The sequence below is a fragment of the Delphinapterus leucas genome, chromosome 3, assembly GCF_059928025.1.
Source record: "Delphinapterus leucas isolate spDelLeu-1000000601 "Yukka" chromosome 3, BTC_Dleu_Yukka2, whole genome shotgun sequence".
Lineage (NCBI taxonomy): Eukaryota > Metazoa > Chordata > Mammalia > Artiodactyla > Monodontidae > Delphinapterus > Delphinapterus leucas.
In genome coordinates this window covers 135,453,501-135,475,730 of record NC_143131.1, presented here as the reverse complement: position 1 = coordinate 135,475,730, position 22,230 = coordinate 135,453,501, and the positions used below count along the sequence as shown (strand labels likewise).

Here is a 22,230-nt window from a genome sequence, read left to right as displayed (position 1 = left end):
GAATGCATCGCTTTCCATTCACGGGACAAAGGTCTCCAACAGAATGCTCTATATGTTCACCTTTAATTTGGCTTATCAATTTAGTAAAGAGTTTTGAAAGGGGATTAGGGAACTGGACAGATGAAAGAGACTGAAATCTGGGATTAATGGCCCGGGATGAAGAAAAAAATTCTATGTATATATTTTCATTAAAGACATTGTACTTTCATGGAGTCAACCTGGCTAAAACTGCTTCCATGAAATGTTTGGAGAGACATTTTATAGAGCCAAAAGCACAATGTAAAAATCAGCAGTTGACTAAACACCTTAAAAGAGAAAATGGTGATAAATTTATATATTCATTGCCACACAAAGAATTACGGTCGGGGTACTAAAAGAAAAATTGCCTACTCACTCCCTTCTCAGGTTTGAAAGATTTGATACTAAAATACAAGGAGATACGCTTTCAGAGAACCTTTAGTTTTCTTAGAAAAAAAGAAGTGATGATTGCTAAACCAGGATATAAGAAAAAAAAATTTTTTAACCTAAAAGTAACTAGGGGAAGATGTTACTACTCCTAGATTTCTAAAGCATGCACACTCTGAGATGTGATAGAATTTGATCATAAGATCAAATAGTTCCCCCAAATTATAAGAACGAACCCCACTTATTCCTAAGCAAATATAGGAAGCCCAGAAGGAACATCTCTCTACTTAAGGCATCCACAGAAAAAGGCACATGAAAGAGCAACCAAAGTACAAGCAAAATCCTTCCCTCGGCCACACCGGATGCATTGGGCCAGTATTCACAGCACTGTCACAAGTAACGGGGACCCTCTTTTTACAGCAATGTAGCAAAATAGCCTTTTAACATTCCAGTTTAGAGTTTCCCAAAGCAAAAACTCAAGAGTTTTTCCTTCTAATCTCTGGGTTTATAGACAGTAGATTACAGAAAAGAAAAACTATGCCTGTGCCTAGAAACACATGGTAACTGGTCACTGTCGCTTGAGAATAATTTGGACGTGGTAAAAAACCAAAATTCCAAGGTGTTGGGAGGCAACAGGGTATTATTAGCAGTTTAGATCTGCTAATTGTTTCCATATGTTCTTTGGTGTTTCTTCACAGAATCTACAAAAGAATGAGGAGTCAAGACGCCCAGCATCAGTGCTGAAATAGGTATCTTACCTCCTTTTTTAAACTGCTCATTTCCCTCCTCCTTTAGTCTAGAGCTCTCTTCTCTCCTTCTCTGAAAGAGATCAGAGAATGACATAAATTCTCACAATATTATGATAAATGAACAAAAAGGTCAGCTTTCATTACACATTATGCTATTCAAAAGGCAGCAGCTTGACTTTTGAGAACTGGGTCAGTTTTATCTAAATCTCAAACATGCTGAAAAAAACACATGACCATCTGGCTAATCATCAAGTGAATTCTTGATGTTTAAAAGATAAAACCCAGGTTTTCTATTTCTAGCTTTTGCACGGAACAGTAATTTCTATTTACTAAAAATGAAACTAAGTATACCCACTGGTACGCTTACCATTATAAATTCAAATTCTAGATCTGCTACTTATTAATTGTAGAAGATCCTGGACAAGTTCCTGATCGTTCTGAGCCTAGTTTCTTCATCTAAAAATTAAGGCTTTAATAGATTTATGGATTAATGTGATAATTTATGTAAAACTCCCAATACACCGACTGGCAAATAAGGGCTCAATAAATATTAGCTATTATTTTTCTGTAAAATAAATAATGTAATACTTACTTAGCTACAATTGCAGTTTGTGTCATAAAGGAGACATACAGTAGCCAGCAGAGTGCATTATGGAGGACAAGTCTTATTTGCAGGGTCAGGCAGTATGCAGTTAGCAGGCTAACACAGGGAAATCTGAAGAAACCCAGAGAAACCTCTCTTTTCTTAGCTTCTTCTAACAACTCAGAAATTAACACAGATGGCCAAGCACTCTTTGAACTCAAAGGCAGAGTGAATGTTATTCTGTAGAGCAAAGATGACACGTGCCGAGTCCCTATGTGCTTTCAGCCTTGAACATCTTAGCAATATGGTCGGCAGAAGCAGAACTGGCAGCAGTGTCTGCCTGCCACCTTTTTTTTTTTTTTTTTTTTTTTTTTGCAGTACGCGGGCCTCTCGCTGTTGTGGCCTCTCCCGTTGCGGAGCACAGGCTCCGGACGCACAGGCCCAGCGGCCATGGCTCACAGGCCCAGCGGCCATGGCTCACAGGCCCAGCCGCTCCGTGGCATGTGGGATCTTCCCGGACCGGGGCACGAACCCGTGTCCCCTGCATCGGCAGGCAGACTCTCAACCACTGCGCCACTAGGGGAGCCCTGCCTGCCACCTTTTGACAGTTTTTTTTAAAAAGAGAGAATCTCCAAAAATCTCTCCCATCATTCTTGAAGCTTCTGACTAAATAAAAACTTCAAAGGGAGGAAATAAAGTTAGCAGGGTTTTTCATCTACAGTACAAACTGGGAGCCTAAACAATTAGTACTCTTAAGATTAGGAACTAAACTAAAAATGTTATGTCTCTGGAGAAGATTTGTAAATGAGCTGTTGAGACCAGGGTGCTTTCCAAATACCTTATTACTATACTCTGGATGAAACAGAACACTTGATGAATCTCAATAAAGAAACTAAAAGGTAGGTATAAACTGAATTTAATTTTTATGACATCTATTAATGTTCAGCAGACACAATAATAATTCATGTTAAGATACAACATATCTGAAGAAGGACTACTCTAAGGGAATACAGGAAAAAATAAAATGGGTAGTGGTGATGGCGATCAAAACACAAAAATGTGGCCACATTTACCTAGTACTACCCAGGAAGGAGGTGCTTGAATTATAATATCCTCTATTGTACTGGTTAGGATTTTTGGATGCTAGCAAAAGGACTATCTTAGGCAAAAAAAAATTCAAGGGAATATTTACTGGAAAGCTACTGTGGGGCTCACACAATCAAAGGGAGGCCTAAAATATACGCTTAGAAAACAGGCAGGACTCAAGTCAGCTCTGTTAAGTCAAAAAGCAAGAAAACGTAAGTGTCTTTTAGTGGAAGAATCTGGCCAAGATAGGACTGTAATAGCAGCCAATAAATCCTATCCATTCCCCTTTCTTTGTCCTGATCCAGATTTAAAGTTTTGGTCAGAAGCATCCAATGAGCCAAGCATAGGTCACATGCCTTGGCTGTCAGAAAACAGAGTGAGGGAATTGGGGGACTGACTGGCACTCAACATGATTACAGCACAGGGGAATTTCCTCCACATGAGAAAGGGGATTTGATGCTGGAGGCCAAGAAAACCCCATAACAAATCCAGTTAAAAGTTATTTCAATCCCAAATAGATAAAGCAATCTTGAGAAAGAAAAACAAAGCTGGAGGCATCATGCTCCCTGATTTCAACCTATATTACAAAACTATAGTAAGTAAAACAGTATGGTATTGGCATAAAAACAGACACATTGATCAATGAAACAGAACAGAGAGCCCAGAAATAAACCCACACACATGGTCAATTAATTTACGATAAAGGAGCCAAGAATATACAATGAGGAGAGGACAGTCTCTTCGATAAGTGGTGCTGGGAAAACTGGACAACCACATGCAAAAGAATGAAAATGAACCATTATGTTATACTAGACACAAAAATTAATTCAAAATGGATTAAAGACTTGAACGTAAGACCTGAAACCATAATACTCTTAAAAGAAAACTAAGGCAGTAAGCTCCTTGACATAGGTCTTGGTAATGATTTTCTGAATCTGACATCAAAAGCAAAGGCAACAAAAGCAAAAATAAACAAGTGGGACTGCATCAAACTAAACAGTTTTGGACAGCAAAGGAAAACATCAACAAAATAAATGGAAGAAAATATTTACAAATCATATACCTGATAAGGCATTAATATCTAAAATACATAAAGAACTCATAAAACTTAACAGCAAAAAACCTCAAACAATCTTATTAAAAAGTGGGTGAAGATCTGAATGGACATTTTCCCAAAGAAGACATACATGGCAAACAGGTACATGAAAAGACGTTCAACATCATTAATCAGCAAGGAAATGCAAATCAAAACTCAATGAGATATCACTTCACACCTGTTAGAATGGCTATTATCAAAAAGACAAGAAATAACAAGCATTGGCAAGACTGTGGAGAAAAGAAATCCCTTGTGCACTGTTGGTGGGAATGTAAATTGGTAGAGCCACTATGGAAAACAGTATGGACGCTCCTTAAAAACTTAAAAATAGAACTACCATATGATCCAGCAATTCCACTTCTGGGTATTTATTTGAAGAAAATGAAAATACTAACTCAAAAAGATATCTGCACCCCCATGTTCACTGCAGCATTGTTTATAATAACCAAGATATGGAAACAACCTAAATGGCCGTCAATGGATGAATGGATAAAGAAACTGTGGTGTTACACACACACACACACACACACACACACACAAAACGGAATATTATTTAGCCATAAAAGAGAATGAACTCTTCACATTTGCGACAACATGGATGAACCTAGAGGGCATTATGCTAAATGAAATAAATCAGTCAGAGAAAAACAAGCACCACATGATCTCTCTTATATGTGGAATCTAAACAAAACAACAAAACAAAAAACACCAGGCTCATAGGTTGGGGCCGGGGGTGGGGGGTGGGTGTGGGAGAATGGGTGAAGGGGTTTAGGAAAAACTAAAAAAAATTTTTTAATTCTAAAACAATTTCAATTAGGGTAAAATCAAAACCCTATAAATATTAGAGAATTCATTCAATCAATTTTAAATTCACTCAAAACCACACACACACCCATGTATCACTGGCTAATAAAGTTGTAACAATGAAAAGTTGTTTTCACATTAGAAAATATATTAATGCAAGGTAGCATGTTAATAAGTTAAAAGAAAAAATTATAGGATCACATGAATAAATGCATCACAGGTCTTAAAGGTCTGGAATATATTTTTAAAAAAACAGTTATATCAAAAAATTCTTTAGAGAAGGGCAACTCATCAAGTTATTAGAGTTTAATGTCCATACGTTAACAATTTCAATCTATTTTAACTCTAATTTCAAGCTACTTTCTGGTCTATAATCTGTTATCCAGTGCCAACTTATCAGGAATGTTCTATGAACACAGGTGAGTCTTCCAGACGGCCAGATCAGGCTCTTGTGAAGCTCGCATGCATGTGCGTGCGTGCGTGCCTGTGTGAGAGTGTGAGTGTGTGTGTGTGTGTGTGTGTGTTTTAAGAGCTTAATCATTATTTGGTAAATTTAGAACATTAACATTTCAATGAGAAAAGCCTAGACCCAAGGTACACCCAGAAGGAATTATTGATAAGGGGCAGCCTGAGCAGGCAGCCTGAGAAAAGCTCAGTGTCTTTATAACTAGGCCTAAAAGTTGAACTGGCCAAGAGGTGAGCTCCAGAACGTATTTCAGAGGCCAATTATTCTAAGGAAGGAATTTTATTTTTTGGTCTGATAAATCACAACTCAGTGACCCATTAAGCAGTAAACCCTGGAAAAAGAGCCGCTGCTTCCACAGATTGTGTAAATTGAGGATTAATTCAAGTATCAATATCATGCTGAATATCTCCTTGGCAACAGCTAAAAATAGCACTTTGAAGAGAAAGCTGCACTATCTCCCAGCTGTGCCAGGAGACTAACTTGATCCCAGTACAAAGACTAGGATTTATTCTGCTGCCGGAACATACTCTTTTTTCCAAAGGATGGCACGCACACTGTAATGTTATGGAATCCAAGGACAGATTTCATCGTGTATAATTAGCATGCTAAGTGCCAGCAGTATTCACACATAAGTGAACTGGTAGTGCTGGTATCCTGTTGCATTACTGGGTGCAAATCTTCCAGGTTCTCCTCTAACGTGGTTAGGAGCCCTCTCACATTCCTCCACAATGCCTTTTAACACATTGCAGAGACCTCACACGGTAACATCTGTTCTAGAATTGTATTTGCATAAGAATGGGGACCATTCTTACAGGGCTCTTAACTCAGTAGTCCTCCCCATCACTAAAAACTCAGGGAGAAATAGTGACATTACCTTGCACTGTAAATCATCACAGGAACTGCCAAGGAAAACCTCAAAAAGACAATGCCCTTGACGAATGGAGTTTATTTCAACAGTTATTACCACAACTGCAAACTTTTCAGCCTGGCACTCAAAGTTCACTATAACTTATAACAGTATAGCATTTCATTGCTTAACATCTGCTATCACATACATTAGCTCAGCTCATCTGCTTCCCAAGACAATTCTGAGAGATGGGCATGGAGGTATCTACCTATTTTACAGGTTAAAAAAAAAAATCAGAAATCTTTTATTCTTTGCAACAAACTTCTATTCCAACCTACTCAGCCTAATCTCCCATTACTACACAAGTCATCTCTTCTAGACGGCTGGCTCTCTTATTCTTCACTCCATTCTTTTGCTTACCTACCCACCTTGGAATGCCATTGTTTTTCTTCTAGATTTCCCTTCCAACTGCCCAAACCAAATTTTCCTGTTTTCAAAGTCTAGCAAAAACCATATCTCCTCCCCAGGACTACTTTTCACTTCCTTCCCCACATGATCTTCCTCTGAATGTAGACTGTACATAATGCCTCTAATTGGGCAACTCAATTCTACCTCACAGGTTATTTTTAAAAATTATAAGAGGACTTCCCTGGTGGCGGAGTGGTTAAGAATCCGCCTGCCAATGCAGGGGACACGGGTTCAAGCCTGCTCCGGGAAGATCCCACATGCCGCGGAGCAACTAAGCCCGTGTGCCACAACTACTGAGCCTGTGCTAGAGTCCACGAGCACAACTATGGAAGCCTGTGCACCTAGAACCTGTGCTCAACAAGAGAAGCCACTGCAATGAGAAGCCCGTGCACCACAACAAAGAGTAGCCCCCGCTCACCGCAACGAGAGAAAGGTGGCAAGCAGCAACAAGGACCCAATGCAGCCAAAAAAAAAAAAAAAAAAATTATAAGAGAATTTAAAAAAGCACTGCAAAAAGTCTGGAACGTTATAAAATGCTCAGATGGTTTCATGGGTTGAAGAACACTGTACATTCCTTAGGCGTGGGCAAGAGGGGCCCGTCAAGGTCCTCTTCTGACCGCACCCTTCCTCCCGTGGGGCCCCTGTAGACCATACTCCAGATTTCTTACCTAAGTTTTCTTAGCCCACTTCTAGGATCTGCGTAAACCTTTGCTTGGATCTATCCCCCAAGGTTGAACTTTGCTGCAGGTGTACATTATATTCCAGGTGCAATACTTTGTACTCTGCCTTCCCCATACCTGGAATCAGCCATTTCTCCAAGGAGTCCTGGATTCTTTTAGTGGGGAATGGCACTTAGAAACCAAGGTCTAGGTATTACTAGGGAGTCACTGCTTTTAGGCCCTCTCAGTGAAGATACCCATGAAAATACATCTTAAATAAAACAAAAATCCCAGGAGTCAGAGAATACATACAAGTGAAATCTTCTATGTATGTATTCAAGTAAGTGAATACCACACCAACTCCCACAGTGAAAACTCTAGTTCCCAGTAACAGCAATATATTTACTCATTTGCTCTATCCTAAAATAAACAAAAAGGTTCAAAATTACTATATGACTATCACTACCTATAACCTACTACGTAAAGTTCAAGATTTCATTGCAGTTCTTTCCGACTTTAGGATATATTCTACTAAGGGTATACAGCCAGAATATTATGTCCAAAGTTATTGGAATTATCTTCTCTATGTAATCAATTTGATATAGTTATGTTAACATGTAATCAATTTGATACAGTTACATTAATTTGTTCCTCTTTGTAAGCCATTTGAGGCTTAATTTTCCTTATCCTTTCTGATTTAATTTTAACATTTGAATGTGTAAAATGTTTAAACAGTTCAAAACTCAATACTAGGTGGGACTTTTTTTTTTTTAAAGACACTTTTTTTTTTTAATTAAAAAATTTTTTTGCTTGCATTGGGTCTTCGTTGCTGTGTGCGGCTTTCTCTAGTTGCGGCGAGCGGGGCTACTCTTGGTTGCGGTGCACGGGCTCTAGGCACGCGGGCTTCAGTAGTTGTGGAGCACGGGCTCAGTAGTTGTGGTGCATGGGCTTAGTTGCTCTGTGTCATGTGGGATCTTCCCGCATGCCTAGGGACCAGGGATTGAACCCGTGTCCCCTGCATTGGCAGGCAGATTCTTAATCACTGTGCCACCAGGGAAGTCCCTAGGTGGGACTTCTGATGTGTCTAATCGAGGAGGTTTACAAACCCTCTAACCCAAAAGCAACTACAAAACTGGACAGAAAGATAAAAAACAACCATTTCAGGGTCCTGGAAATTGATTACAGGATTAACAACAAAGTGAATAACACTTATTTCAGGAAAAACTCATTTAGGAAATAACAATGAAAATCTGTGGCATACTTGCTAGAGACTGCTCCCCTTTTTCCTCCCATCATTCAATGTGGTAATTCTAACACCGCAAGGTAGGTTGTGAATAACCAGCAGTTTCACTGACTTGATTCAAAGAAGGTGAAATAATCCATGCCCAGTGGTGTTGCAATCTGAGTGGCTAGCAAACAGGGAAGGCCAGGGGTTCTACTAATCTGTGGTAGCAGTCCTGGTTGGGCAAATAAGGGACCCATGGGTCAGACAAATGTAACAGGAAGATACAAAGAGACAGTCACAGAGGCACTTGACAAGCTCTTCAAATATCCTGGCTGACTGGAGTTGGTGTGCACACTTGAGAAGGATGGAGAGGGCTGAAACTATTCATGCATCCTTGTTCTACTAGAAGCCTGTGCACATGTGCTGAGGAAATGCAAGAGGGTCCAATGGGGCAGACCTGAAAACTATCTGAACTTAGAACACACTTCTAAATCCACACATAGATCCAATGACAGCAGGTGGAAGCCGTATCGATTTGATGTGTTTGAACATAATCTCTGACCAGTACTGCATGGCCACTAAACTGTGTGGAAACAGAAGCAACCTCAAGAAAGCCAGACTTAAAAATAAAAACAGGAACAAAACCAAAAACCAACTGAGCAGAGCCATCAGTGGCCACACATCCCAGAGGAAATGAATCACACAGCTAAGTCCAGGTAAATTACTAAACAAATAAGCAGACAGGCAAAATAGCAACAACAAAAATAATTGGGGGCTGGGGGAAGGTCAGACTTTAGAGTTGCTACAATATTACTTAAAATGCCCAGATTCAACAACAAAAATAATTGTAAGACATGCAAAGAGGCAAGAAAGTTTGACCCACAATCAGGGGGAAAAAAGCAGTCAACAGAAACATGAGTATATACAGATCATCCGGGGAAGCCCCCTCACCAGTGGGGAGATCAGCTGGGACAGAAGGGGATCTTTGGGGGCTTGGAGGTAGAGCCCAGCAACCGGTCTGTGGCAGGCAGGACAGAGTGAGACCTACACAGATGGTGCATGCCAAAGCCCTGAGCTCCCCAGCCTGAGACGTGTGTCTGCTGGTGCAGATGGGGGCTGGGGGCTGGAATATGGGGTCTGGAGAGTAGACCCAGGTAGAGGACTGCTGTTGGCTGCGAAGAGACAGCCTGAAGGGATGGGAGTGAGGAGCTCCGCAACGTGGAATGTTTGTGGAAGAAACCTGGGCCGCCAAAGAGATGCAGCTCCATGGCTGAGTGGTGCATCAAGGGTGGGGCTGCCACTGCAGCCTTTCCCCATGCACCGGCCCCTGCCTCCACAGGCACTAGGAGGGGCTCCCACTTGGGTGGACTTGCTGCCCTGGTTGCCACCTTGGCCCCCTCCCGCCTGGGCAGGCTCATGTGCCCCGGGGCAGCCTCAAGAGCAGATGCAGGTGGGTGGGTAGCCCACACGCAGAGGTGGGGCTGAAACCAAAGCTGAGCCCCAGAGGCCGTGCAACTAAGAAAGAAGAGCTGAAATCTCTCCTCACGGCTGTGTGAACCATGGATTTATATCTCCCGCTGCCAGCTTCGTGAATTCAGCGCCTGCAGAACATCCAAACAGACGAGGGCTCCTGCAGCTGAGCCACGTCTAGCTCTAGCAGCCGTGGGCTTTGTGGGCACATACACACAAGGGGTTGGGCCAGGCCAGAGTCTGAGCTGCTTCCATAGCTCCCACCGAGGGTCCAGGTGCACGATTACTGCAGTCCTATGACCTGACTTCAGTGGATCTCTGCGGGTGTCCTGGTGAAAACAATGCCTCAGAGACACCAGAGCCAATTGCCAGCATACCCACAGTTAAGGTGGGGCCGAGAGCAGTGCCAACAACAGGGTAATTTGTGAGTGCGCACAACTGGTGAAGGGTGACACAGCAGAGCACACTCACAGGTGAACAGCTCCAGAGGAGGAATACTCAGTGGCTTCTCTCCCAATGGGAGTGCTCCAATCCTGCCTATCTTGCACCACAGATCAGAAACACACCTCAGAAATGGATCTGGGGGCTTCTACTTCAACAAATGGGTAGCAGACCCTGCCCCTGACAGGGTAGTGACAACCACAGAGCCAAGGGGAGGCCCTGCTCAATATCCAGTGCAGGCTCTGGTCACCACAACATCAGTCACACCTCCTATCAAGGGGATAACAGCCAGCATACACTGAGGAAAGAGGTGGCAGACATTCATACAAAAAAAAGCCCTTGCACCAAAAAATATTAAACCCACACAGGCTACACAGGGATGCTCCCACATAAAAATAGCCCTCTAAGACAGTCTGAGGGTCTGGCACCGGGTGGAAGAACCCCAGGGCATTTGGCATTGAACGCCAGTGGGGTTTGAGCGCAGGAGCTCCACAGGGCCAGGAGCTCTTGGAGGGTGCACACAAGGTCTCACATGCGCTGGGACCCAGCACAAAGCAGGGAATATTGATTGGCGGCCCCACCCAATAGCCTGCAGGTTCCAGTGCTGGGATGCCTCAGGCCAAACAACCAGCAGGATAGGAACACAGTCCCACCCATCAGCAGACAGGCTGCTTGCAGCCACCTCAAAACACACCCCTTCACACGGCCCTGCCCAACAGAGGGACAAGATCCAGCTTCGCCCACCAGGGCGCAGTCACCAGAAGCAAGAGGAACTACTATCTTGCACCCAGTGGAAAGAAGACCACAAACACAGAAAGTCAGACCAAATGACATGACAGACGAATATGTTTCAGGCAAAGGAACAACATAAAAACTGACAAGAACAACTAAATGAAGAGGAGACAGGCAATCTACCTGGAAAGGAAATCAGAGTAATGATAGTAAAGATGATCCGAAATCTCAGAAAAAAAACAGAGGCACAGACGGAGAATCTACAAGAAATGTTTAACAAGGAATTAGAAGAACTGAAGAGCAAACAAACAGAGATGAACAATACAATAACTGAAATGAAAACTACACTAGAAGGAATCAACAGCAGAATAACTGAGGCAGAAGAACGGATAAGTGACCTGGAAGACAGAATGGTGGAATTCAATGCTGCGGAACAGAATAAAGAAAAAAGAATGAAAAGAAATGAAGACAGCCTAAGAGACCTCTGGGACAACATTAAATGCAACAACATTCGCATTACAGGGGTCCAGGAAGGAGAAGAGAGAGAGAAAGGACCCGAGAAAATATGTGAAGAGATTATAGTCGAAAACTTCCCGAACATGAGAAAGGAAATAGCCACCCAAGTCCAGGAAGCACAAAGAGTCCCATACAGGATAAACCCAAAGAGAAACACACCGAGACACACAGTTATCAAATTGGCAAAAATTAAAGACAAAGAAAAATTATTGAAAGCAGCAAGGGAAAAATGACAAATAACATACAATGGAACTCCCATAAGGTTAACAGCTGATTTCTCAGCAGAAACTCCACAAGCCAGAAGGGAGTGGCATAATATACTTAAAGTGATGAAAGGGAAGAACCTACAACCAAGATTACTCTACCCGGCAAGGATCTCATTCAGATTAGATGGAGAAATCAGAAGCTTTACAGACAAACAAAAGCTAAGAGAACTCAGCACCACCAAACCAGCTCTACAACAAATGCTAAAGGAACTTCTCTAAGTGGGAAACACAAGAGAAGAAAAGGACCTACAAAAACAAACCCCCCAAAATTAAGGAAATGGTAATAGGAACATACATATCAATAATTACCTTAAACGTGAATGGATTAAATGCTCCATCCAAAAGACACAGGCTTGCTGAATGGATACAAAAACAAGACCCAATATCCATATACATGCTGTCTACAAGAGACCCACTTCAGACCTAGGGACACATACAGACTGAAAGTGATGGGATGGAAAAAGATATTCCATGCAAATGGAAATCAAAAGAAAGCTGGAGTAGCAATACTCATATCAACTAAAATAGACTTTAAAATAAAGAATGTTACAAGAGACAAGGAAGGACACTATACAATGATCAAGGGATCAATCCAAGAAGATATAACAATTATAAATATATAATCACCCAACATAGGAGCACCTCAATACATAAGGCAACTGCTAACAGCTGTAAAAGAGGCAATCAACACTTTAACACCTCACTTACACCAATGGACAGATCATCCAAAATGAAAATAAATAAGGAAACACAAGCTTTAAATGACACAATAGACCAGATAGATTTAATTGATATTTATAGGACATTTCATCCAAAAACAGCAGATTACACTTCCTTCTCAAGTGCGCATGGAACATTCTCCAGGATACATCACATCTTGGGTCACAAATCAAGCCTCAGTAAATTTAAATCATATCAAGCATCTTTTCTGACCACAACACTATGAGATTAGAAATGAATTACAGGGAAAAAAACGTAAAAAACACAAACACGTGGAGACTAAACAATACGTTAGTAAATAACCAAGAGATCACTGAAGAAATCAAAGAGGAAATCAAAAAATACCTAGAGACAAATGGCAATGAAAACACGACGATCCAAACCTACGGGATGCAGCAAAAGCAGTTCCGAGAGGGAAGTTTATAGCTATACAAGCCTACCTCAAGAAACAAGAAAAATCTCAAATAAACAACCTAACCTTGCACCTAAAGGAACCAGAGAAAGAAGAATAAACAAAACCCAAAGTTAGCAGAGGGAAAGAAATCATAAACATCAGAGCAGAAGTAAGTGAAATAGATACAAAGAAAACAATAGCAAAGATCAATAAAACTAAAAGCTGGTTCTTTGAGAAGATAAACAAAATTGATAAACCATTAGCCAGACTCATCAAGAAAAAGAGGGGGAGGACTCAAATCAATAAAATCAGATGAAAGAGAAGTTACAACAGACACGGCAGAAATACAAAGCATCCTAAGAGACTACTACAAGCAACTCTATGCCAATAAAATGGACAACCTGGAAGAAATGGACAAATTCATAGAAAGGTATCACTTTCCAAGACTGAACCAGGAAGAAATAGAAAATATGAACAGAACAATCACAAGTAATAAAATGGAAATTGTGATTAAAAATCTTGTAACAAACAAAAGTCCAGGACCAGATGGCTTCACAGGTGAATTCTATCAAACATTTAGAGAAGAGCTAACATCCATCCTTCTCAAACTCTTCCAAAAAACTGCAGAGGAAGGAACACTCCAAAACTCATTCTATGAGGCCAGCATCACCCTGATGCCAAAACCAGACAAAGATACTACAAAAAAAAAAAATTACAGACTAATATCACTGATGAATATAGATGCAAAAGTCCTCAACAAAATCCTAGCAAACAGAATCCAACAACACATTAAGAGGATCATACACCATGATCATGTGGGATTTACCCCAGGGATCCAAGGATACTTCAATATACGCAAATCAATCAATGTGATACACCACATTAACCAACTGAAGAATAAAAACCGTATGATCATCTCAATAGATGCAGAAAAGGCTTCTGACAAAATTCAACACCCATTTATGATAAAAACTCTCCAGAAAGTGGGCATAGAGGGAACCTACCTCAACATAATAAAGGCCATATACGACAAACCCACTGCAAACATCATTCACAATGGTGAAAAACTGAAAGCATTTCCTCTAAGATCAGGAACAAGACAAGGATGTCCACTCTCACCACTATTATTCAACATAGTTTTGGAAGTCCTAGCCACGGCAACCAGATAAGAAAAAGAAATAAAAGGAATACAAATTGGAAAAGAAGAAGTAAAACTGTCACTCTTTGCAGATGGCATGATACTATACATAGAGAATCCTAAAGATGCCACCAGAAAACTACTAGAGCTAATCAGTGAATTTGGTAAAGTTGCAGGATACAAAATTAATGCACAGAAGCCTCTTGCTTCCTATACACTAATGATGAAAAATCTGAAAGAGAAATGAAGGAAACACTCCCATTTACCATTGCAACAAAAAGATTAAAATACTTAGGAGTAAACCTACCTAGGGAGACAAAAGACCTGTATGCAGAAAACACTGATGAAAGAAATTAAAGATGATACCAACAGTTGGAGAGATATGCCATGTTCTTGGATTGGAAGAATCAATATTGTGAAAATGACTATATTACCCAAAGCAATCTACAGATTCAATGCAATCCCTATCAAATTACCAATGGCATTTTTTATGTAACTAGAACAAAAAATCTTAAAATTTGTATGGAGACACAAAAGACCCCGAATAGCCAAAGCAGTCTTGAGGGGAAAAAACCGAGCTGGAGGAATCAGACTCCCTCACTTCAGACTATACTACAAAGCTACAGTCATCAAGACAGTATGGTACTGGCACAGAAAAAGAAACACAAATCAATGGAACAAGACAGAAAGCCCAGAGATAAACCCACGCACCTATGGTAAACTAATCTATGACAAAGGAGGCAAGGATATACAATGGAGTAAAGACAGTCTCTTCAATAAGTGGTGCTGGGAAAACTGGACAGCTACATGTAAAAGAATGAAATTAGAATAGTCCCTAACACCATACACAGAAATAAAATCAAAATGGATTAGAGACCTAAATGTAAGACCAGACAGTATAAAACTCTTAGAGGAAAACACAGGAAGAACACTCTATGACATAAATCACAGCAAGATCTTTTTTGATCCACTTCCTAGAGTAATGGAAATAGAAATAAAAATAAACAAATGGGACCTAATGAAACTTAAAAGCTTTTGCACAGCAAAGGAAGCCATAAACAAGACAAAAAGACAACCCTGAAAATGGGAGAAAATATTTGCAAACGAATCAATGAACAAAGGATTAATCTTCAAAATATACAAACAGCTCAAGCAGCTCAATATTAAAAAAACAAACAACCGAATCCAAGAATGGGCAGAAGACCTAAATAGACATTTCTCCAAAGAAGACATACAGATGGCCAAGAAGCACATGAAAAGCTGCTCAACATCACTAATTAATAGAGAAATGCAAATCAAAACTACAATGAGGTATCACCTCATTGTATACATTGGAATATTACTCAGCCATAAAAAGGAAAGAAATTGGGTCATTTGTAGAGACACGGATGGATCTAGAGACTGTCATACAGAGTGAAGTAAGTCAGAAAGAGAAAAACAAATATCGTATATTAATGCATGTATGTGGAACCTAGAAAAATGGTACAGATGAACTGGTTTGCAGGGCAGAAGTTGAGATACAGATGTAGAGAACAAACGTATGGACACCAAGGGGGGAAAGCCACAGGCTGGTGGGGATGGTGGTGTGATGACTGCACGACTGGGACTGACATGTATACACTCATATGTGTATAAGAATACTCTACCTAGGGATGTCCCTGGTGGTGCAGTGGTTAAGAATCTGTCTTGCAATGCAGGGGGCGCTGGTTCGATCCCTGGTTGGGGAACTAAGAGCCCACATGCCGAGTGCCACAACTAGAGAGCCCATGTGCCACAACTACAGAGCCCACGCACAACTAGAGAAAAGCCCGTGTGCCACAACGAAAGATTCTGTGTGCCACAGCTAAGACCTGATGCAGCCAAAAATAAATAAATATAAATTTAAAAATAATAATAATAAAAAAAAGAATACCCAGCAAGGCTCTCATTCAGATTTGACAGAGATATCAAAATCTTTACAGACAAGCAGAAGCTAAGAGAATTTAGCACCACCAATCCAGCTTTAAAACAAATGCTAAAGAAACTTCTCTAGGTAGGGGGAAAAGAAACAACAAAAAAAAGGGCCATAACTAGAAACAAGAAAATCACAAATGGGAAAGTTCACTGGTAAAGGTAAACATATAGTAACAGCAGGAAATAATCCACACACGAATAGGATATCAAAACCAGCAACCACGAGCAGATGAGAGTACAAATGCAGAAAATGGGAACTGCATTTGAAAATAAGAGCCCAGCAACTTAAAACAACCTTTTATGTATATAGACTGCTATATCAAAACCTCACGGGAACTGCAAACCAAAAAACTATGATACACACACAAAAAAGAAAAAGAAACACAACACTAAAGATAGTCATCAAATCACAAGAGACCTACAAAAACAAAAAGACCTGCAAAAATCAAAAACAATTAAGAAAATGACAATACGAATGTACATATCAATAATTACCTTATATATAAAAAAATTAGAAATGAAAAAGGAGAAGGTACAACTGACACCACTGACTATACTACAAAGCTACAGTCATCAAAACAGTATGGTACTGGCACAAAACCAGAAATATATATCAATAGAACAGGAAAGAAAGCCCAGAGATAAACCCACGCACCTATGGTCACCTAATCTATGACAAAGGAGGTAAGAATACACAATGGAGAAAAGACAGTCTCTTCAGTAAGTGGTGCTGGGAAAACTGGACAGCTACATATAAAAGAATGAAATTAGAACACTCCCTAACACCATACACAAAAATAAACTCAAAATGGATTAGAGACCTAAATGTAAGGCCAGACACTATAAAACTCTTAGAGGAAAACACAGGCAGAACACTCTTTGACACAAATCACAGCAAGATCTTTTTTGATCCACCTCCTAGAGGAATGAAAATAAAAACAAAAATAAACAAATGGGACCTAATGAAACTTAAAAGCTTTTGCATAGCAAAGGAAACTATAAACAAAATGAAAAGACAACCCTCAGAATGGGAGAAAATATTTGCAATCAATGTGACCAACAAGGGATTTATCTCCAAAATATACAAACAACTTATGCAGCTCACTATCAAAAAAACCCCAAACAACCCAATCAAAAAATGGGTGGACTATATAGATAGACATTTCTCCAAAGAAGGCATACAGATAGCCATACTAAGTGAAGTCAGAGAAAGACAAGTATCATATGATATCACTTATATGTGAAATCTAATAAAGAATGATACAAATGAACTTATTTACAAAACAGAAACAGATTCATAGACATAGAAATCAAACTTATGGTTACCAAAGGGAAAAAGGGGGTAGGAAGGGATAAATTAGGAGTTTGGGGTTAACATATACACACTATTATATATAAAATAGGTAACTAATAAGGACTGACTGTATAGCACAGGGTACTCTACTCAGTATTCTGTGGTGACCTATATGGGAAAAGAATCTGAAAAAGAATGTGTATATATATATATATATATATATATATATATATATATATATATACATAAAAAACTGATTCACTTTGCTGTACACCTGAAACTAACACAACATTGTAAATCAACTAAACTCCATAAAAATTTAAAAAAATTAAGATGCTGATGTTATAAAATAAAGCAGCTATAAACAATTTGTTGAAAAACTAAAAGGAATGTGTTTAAAGACTTAAATGAGCATGATGACAACGATTAAAAAAGAGAATCATGAAAAAGGGACAGAAATTATTTTAAAAAAACAGAACAAGAAAACAAAGAAGAAAAGTTCAATAACTGAAATAAAAAATTCACAGATGGGCTCAACAGATTTGAATTGGCATGAGAAATCAGTAAACTTGAAGTTAGAGCAACAGACATCCAGTGTGAAGAACTAAAGGCAGAAAAAAAGATGGAAAAAAATGAACAGACCCTTCATTAATATATGTGATAGGAGTCCCATAAAAAGAGAGACAGAACAGATATTTGAAAAACAATGACTGAAAATCTCAAAACCGTGGTGAAAATTGTTATCTAAAGATCCAAGAAGCTCAGCAAACCCCAAGTATGTAGATCCGTATCTAGAGACACCAGAGTCAAATTATTCAAAGACAAAGAGAAAATCTGAACACAATGAAATTAAAAACAACTTATCAGGTATAGGGGAACAGCAAAACTATTAATACCTGATTTCTTACCAAAAACAATGAAGGCCAGAGGCAGTGTAACGACACATTCAAAATGGTAAAAGAAAAAAGACTGTCAATCAACAATTAGATATTTAGCAAGACCATACCTCAAAACAAAAGCAAAATAGACATTCACAGATAAAGACAGAGAATTTGCTGCTACCATACCTGCCTTACAAGACATACTAAAGAAGTCCTTTGGACTGAAAGGAGATGGTAAATTTTCATGAAGAAATGAAGATCATTAGAAATGGTAAATACATCAAAGGTTCTATAAATACGTTATTTTCTTTCTTCTTTTAATTTCTTTAAAAGGCAGAAAGATTTATAAGATAATAATTACAACACTATATGGTTGGGTTTACAAAATATATTGATATAATATATGATGATGGTAGCACAAAGGAGGGGGGAGGAAATGGAGCTATACTGAGGCAAAGTTTCTATTTTTTACTGGAATTACGTAGCATTAAAGTAGACTGTAATAAGATGCGTAATGTAAACCATAGAGCAACCACTAGGAAACTTTGGCTAAGAAACAGATGGTTAAAAAATCAGAAGTATTAAAATGATACACTAAAAAAATTAACACAAAAGAAGGCAGTGAAAGAAACAGGAATAAAAAAGACAAGAGACATGCAGAAGACAAAATGGCTGATATAAGTATAACCATGTCAATAGCACAATGTGAATGGACTAAACACTCTAACCAAACAGCAGAGATTGTCAGACTGGAATCAAGAAGATCCAACCATATGCTATCTATAAGACACACTTTAGATTCAAAGACACAAGTAGGGTGAAAATAAAAGGATGTAAAAAATATATCATGCAAACAGTTAACCATAAAAGAAAGAGTAGCTGTCTTAGTCAGTCTGGGCTGCTATCAACAAAAATACCAAAGACTGGTGGCTTATAACCAACAAACATTCTGGAGGCTGGAAGTCTAAGATCAAGGGACTGGCAGATTCACTGTCTGGTGAAGGCCTGCTTCCTGGATCATAGGGGTATTCTCACCATAGCCTCACATGCCAGAATGGTCAAGGGAGCTCTCTTTGATCTCTTACACTAGGGCACTAATCCCATTTATGAGTGCTCTACCCTCATGACCTAATAATTTCCCAAAGCCTCCATTTCTTAATACCATCACATTGGGAGTTAGTTTTTAAGATGTAAATTTTGGGAGGATTAAAACATTTAGTCTATAGCAATGCTCTTAGAAGTATGAGACAAAATAGTTTTTAAAAAAAGAGATATTGCTAGAGACAAAAAAGGAACATTTCATGATGATAAAGGAGTCAATAACTCAAGAAAATATAACAGCTATAAATGTATATGCACTTAACGGCAGTTACAAAATACACAAAGAGGACAAATTGCCAGAACTCAGAAACTTCCCATGTGCCCCTTCCAAATCTGTAATACCCTCTCTCTCACCCCAAGCTCATATCCCCAGGCAAACACTCAATTTGTTCTTCATAAATTAACTGGAAGGATAATTTATGGATTATTGACTGAGGTTAGCATAATTCTAAAAATTTGTAATATTCATTATGCTTGCCACCTTGGGGGAAATGTGTCCAAAAATGACTCTTAAGAGATCTTAGAGGTTCCAGACCCCTAAGCATTTTGCAGTCTACACTCACGTTGAATTCTGACTTAGCTAAAACTAACACTTTCTGAGTGCTTTTATGTGCTAGTCATTTAATCCTTACAACAACTTTGTGAGACAGGTACTATTTTTTTTTTTTTTTGCGGTACACGGGCCTCTCACTGTTGCGGCCTCTCCCATTGCGGAGCACAGGCTCCGGACGCGCAGGCTCAGTGGCCATGGCTCACAGGCCCAGCCACTCCGCGGTATGTGGGATCCTCCCGGACCGGGACACGAACCCATGTCCCCTGCATCGGCAGCCGGACTCTCAACCACTGCACCACCAGGGAAGCCCGACAGGTACTATTATTATCCCACTTTACATCAAGTTAAATGATGGAGCTAGGACAGATCTGTCTAACCTTTTATGCTTTTAACCACAAGACTATATTTTCTTCCACAGGTATGGAAATAAAGAATTGTTCACAGGAGGAAGTAACTGAGCAAGGCACAGGACCTGCTGCAAAAAGGTAATAAGCACAGAGCTTATATGTTTCACTGTCCTAAAGAAAAAGTGACTTTAAATTCCCTTGCTACCAAGAATTAGGGCACTTGAAAAGAAGATGACACTGCTCTAGAACATGTCATCAAGTCCCAGAGATCTGATATTTAGTCATTTTGAGGTAGAGGTTTATGTTAAAAATAAACCTCTACCTCACTGAATCAGGGACTTGCACCACAGGTCTTGGGTTATTCTTCTATAGTTAATCCAAGGCCATTTTTCACTGAGTTAGCAAAATAGATTCCTTGCAGAGGGATGAATTCAATCTGCAAGTGTTTAAAACTTATTCTTTGCCTTTACAAATACAGGGATGCCCGGGATCTTTTATTTTATTTTGTTTTCCAGGAAATTATTTTCTTGCGTCATCGGGTAAAAGAAATTCACGTTTTCCCAGGGGGCTGCTGAAGATGGCAGAGGGGCAGGTTCCGAGGCTCAATGGCCGAGGCCATCTCCTGGGCCGCCTGGCGACCATCGTGGCCGAGCAGGTACTTCTGGGTCAAAAGGTGGTGGTTGTGCACCGTGAGGGCATCAACACTTCTGGCAATTTCTGCAGAAACAAGTGGAAGTACCTGGCCTTCCTCCGCAAGCGTATGAACACCAACCCCTCCCGCGGCCCCTACCACTTCCGAGCCCCCAGCCGCATCTTCGGGCGGACAGTGAGAGGCATGCTGCCCCACAAGACCAAGCGAGGCCAGGCCACTCTGGACCGCCTCAAGATGTTTGAAGGGTTCCCGCCACCCTATGACAAGAAAAAGCGGCTGGCGGTTCCCGCTGCCCTCAAGGTTGTGCGCCTGAAGCCCACGCGGAAGTTTGCCTACCTAGGGCCCTTGGCTCATGAGGTTGGCTGGAAGTACCAGGCAGTAACAGCTGCCCTGGGGTAGAAGAGAAAGGAGATGGCCAAGATCCATTACCGGAAAAAGAAGCAGGTCACGAGGCTACGGAAGCAGGCCGAAAAGAACATAGAGAAGAAAACAGACAAATTCACAGAGGTCCTCAAGACCCATGGATTCCTAGTCTGAGCCCAATAAAACTGTTTATTCTTCATGCTTGGCCTGGCCTGCCCTTCCTCCATCGCCACCCTAGGATGTGGGGGACCCCCAGGGGCTGCCATCCAGGTGCCACAGGCAGCCTGGGGCTTAGAAGACTGGATATAGCGAAGGGGCCTTAGCCACTCCTGTTTAAGAAAGGCCTTTTTAAAAACTTTTAAAAAGTTATAAGGGCTGTGCAGGCGTAATTTGCCTGTGACCTGTTCATTCGTGAGAGTTTTAGGACATGGGCAGCTGGAACAACCAGTGCTGTCCTAATACCGGCAAAAGTGAGCTGGAAGACCTAATTGGAAGGGACCCCCCGCATCGCTTACAGGGAGTCTGTTTAAGCTTCCCACGTGGTCGGATACTATACTCTGCAGCTGTTAGGATGTGAGAGAATGCTTTGGCAGCATGAGTCTGGGGTTCTAAAAGGTGTTTATGGAAGGGAAGTACAGCCCAAGGGGTCACAGGCATAGCCCTTGTGTTAGTCTTCCCTATATTTTGTGAGCCAAACTAATAACTAATAATTTATTTTTAAAGAAAAGAAATTCACATGACATGGGGAACAGTACTTTCTTAAAGATGAAAGTATTGAAATATATCACAGAAAACCATCTCAACTGCATGCTTCTTACTTCTATACTAATCAATTCTCCACTTATTTTGAAATTTTATTACCACACAAATCTCTGGTGTCCCAGTCTGAGTCTAAATGAGGTTCTCTGTTTTGACAAATAATGCCACTATAAACTAAGTTAGGTTTTAAATGATTATCTGACAAACAGGAAGAAGGTGAGCATTTCGGAAAGGATACAAACTTGGTCTTAGTTGATACTAA

The 22,230-nt window shown here is 40.2% G+C and overlaps 1 protein-coding gene and 1 pseudogene across 3 annotated transcripts in view; one reads left to right on the top strand and one right to left on the bottom strand.

Annotated features, from left to right (window-relative positions):
• The window catches only part of TTC1 (tetratricopeptide repeat domain 1), an 82,693-nt gene that overhangs the window by 19,487 nt on the left and 40,976 nt on the right, over positions 1–22,230 (bottom strand). For all 3 annotated transcript variants that reach the window (XM_089909626.1, XM_022566065.3, XM_022566064.2), the window contains exon 5: positions 1,164–1,224. In XM_089909626.1, coding sequence (XP_089765752.1) covers positions 1,164–1,224 — 61 coding nt within the window. The remainder of the gene's footprint in view (positions 1–1,163; positions 1,225–22,230) is intronic.
• Positions 20,310–21,676, top strand: LOC111170639 (large ribosomal subunit protein uL13 pseudogene; annotated as a pseudogene).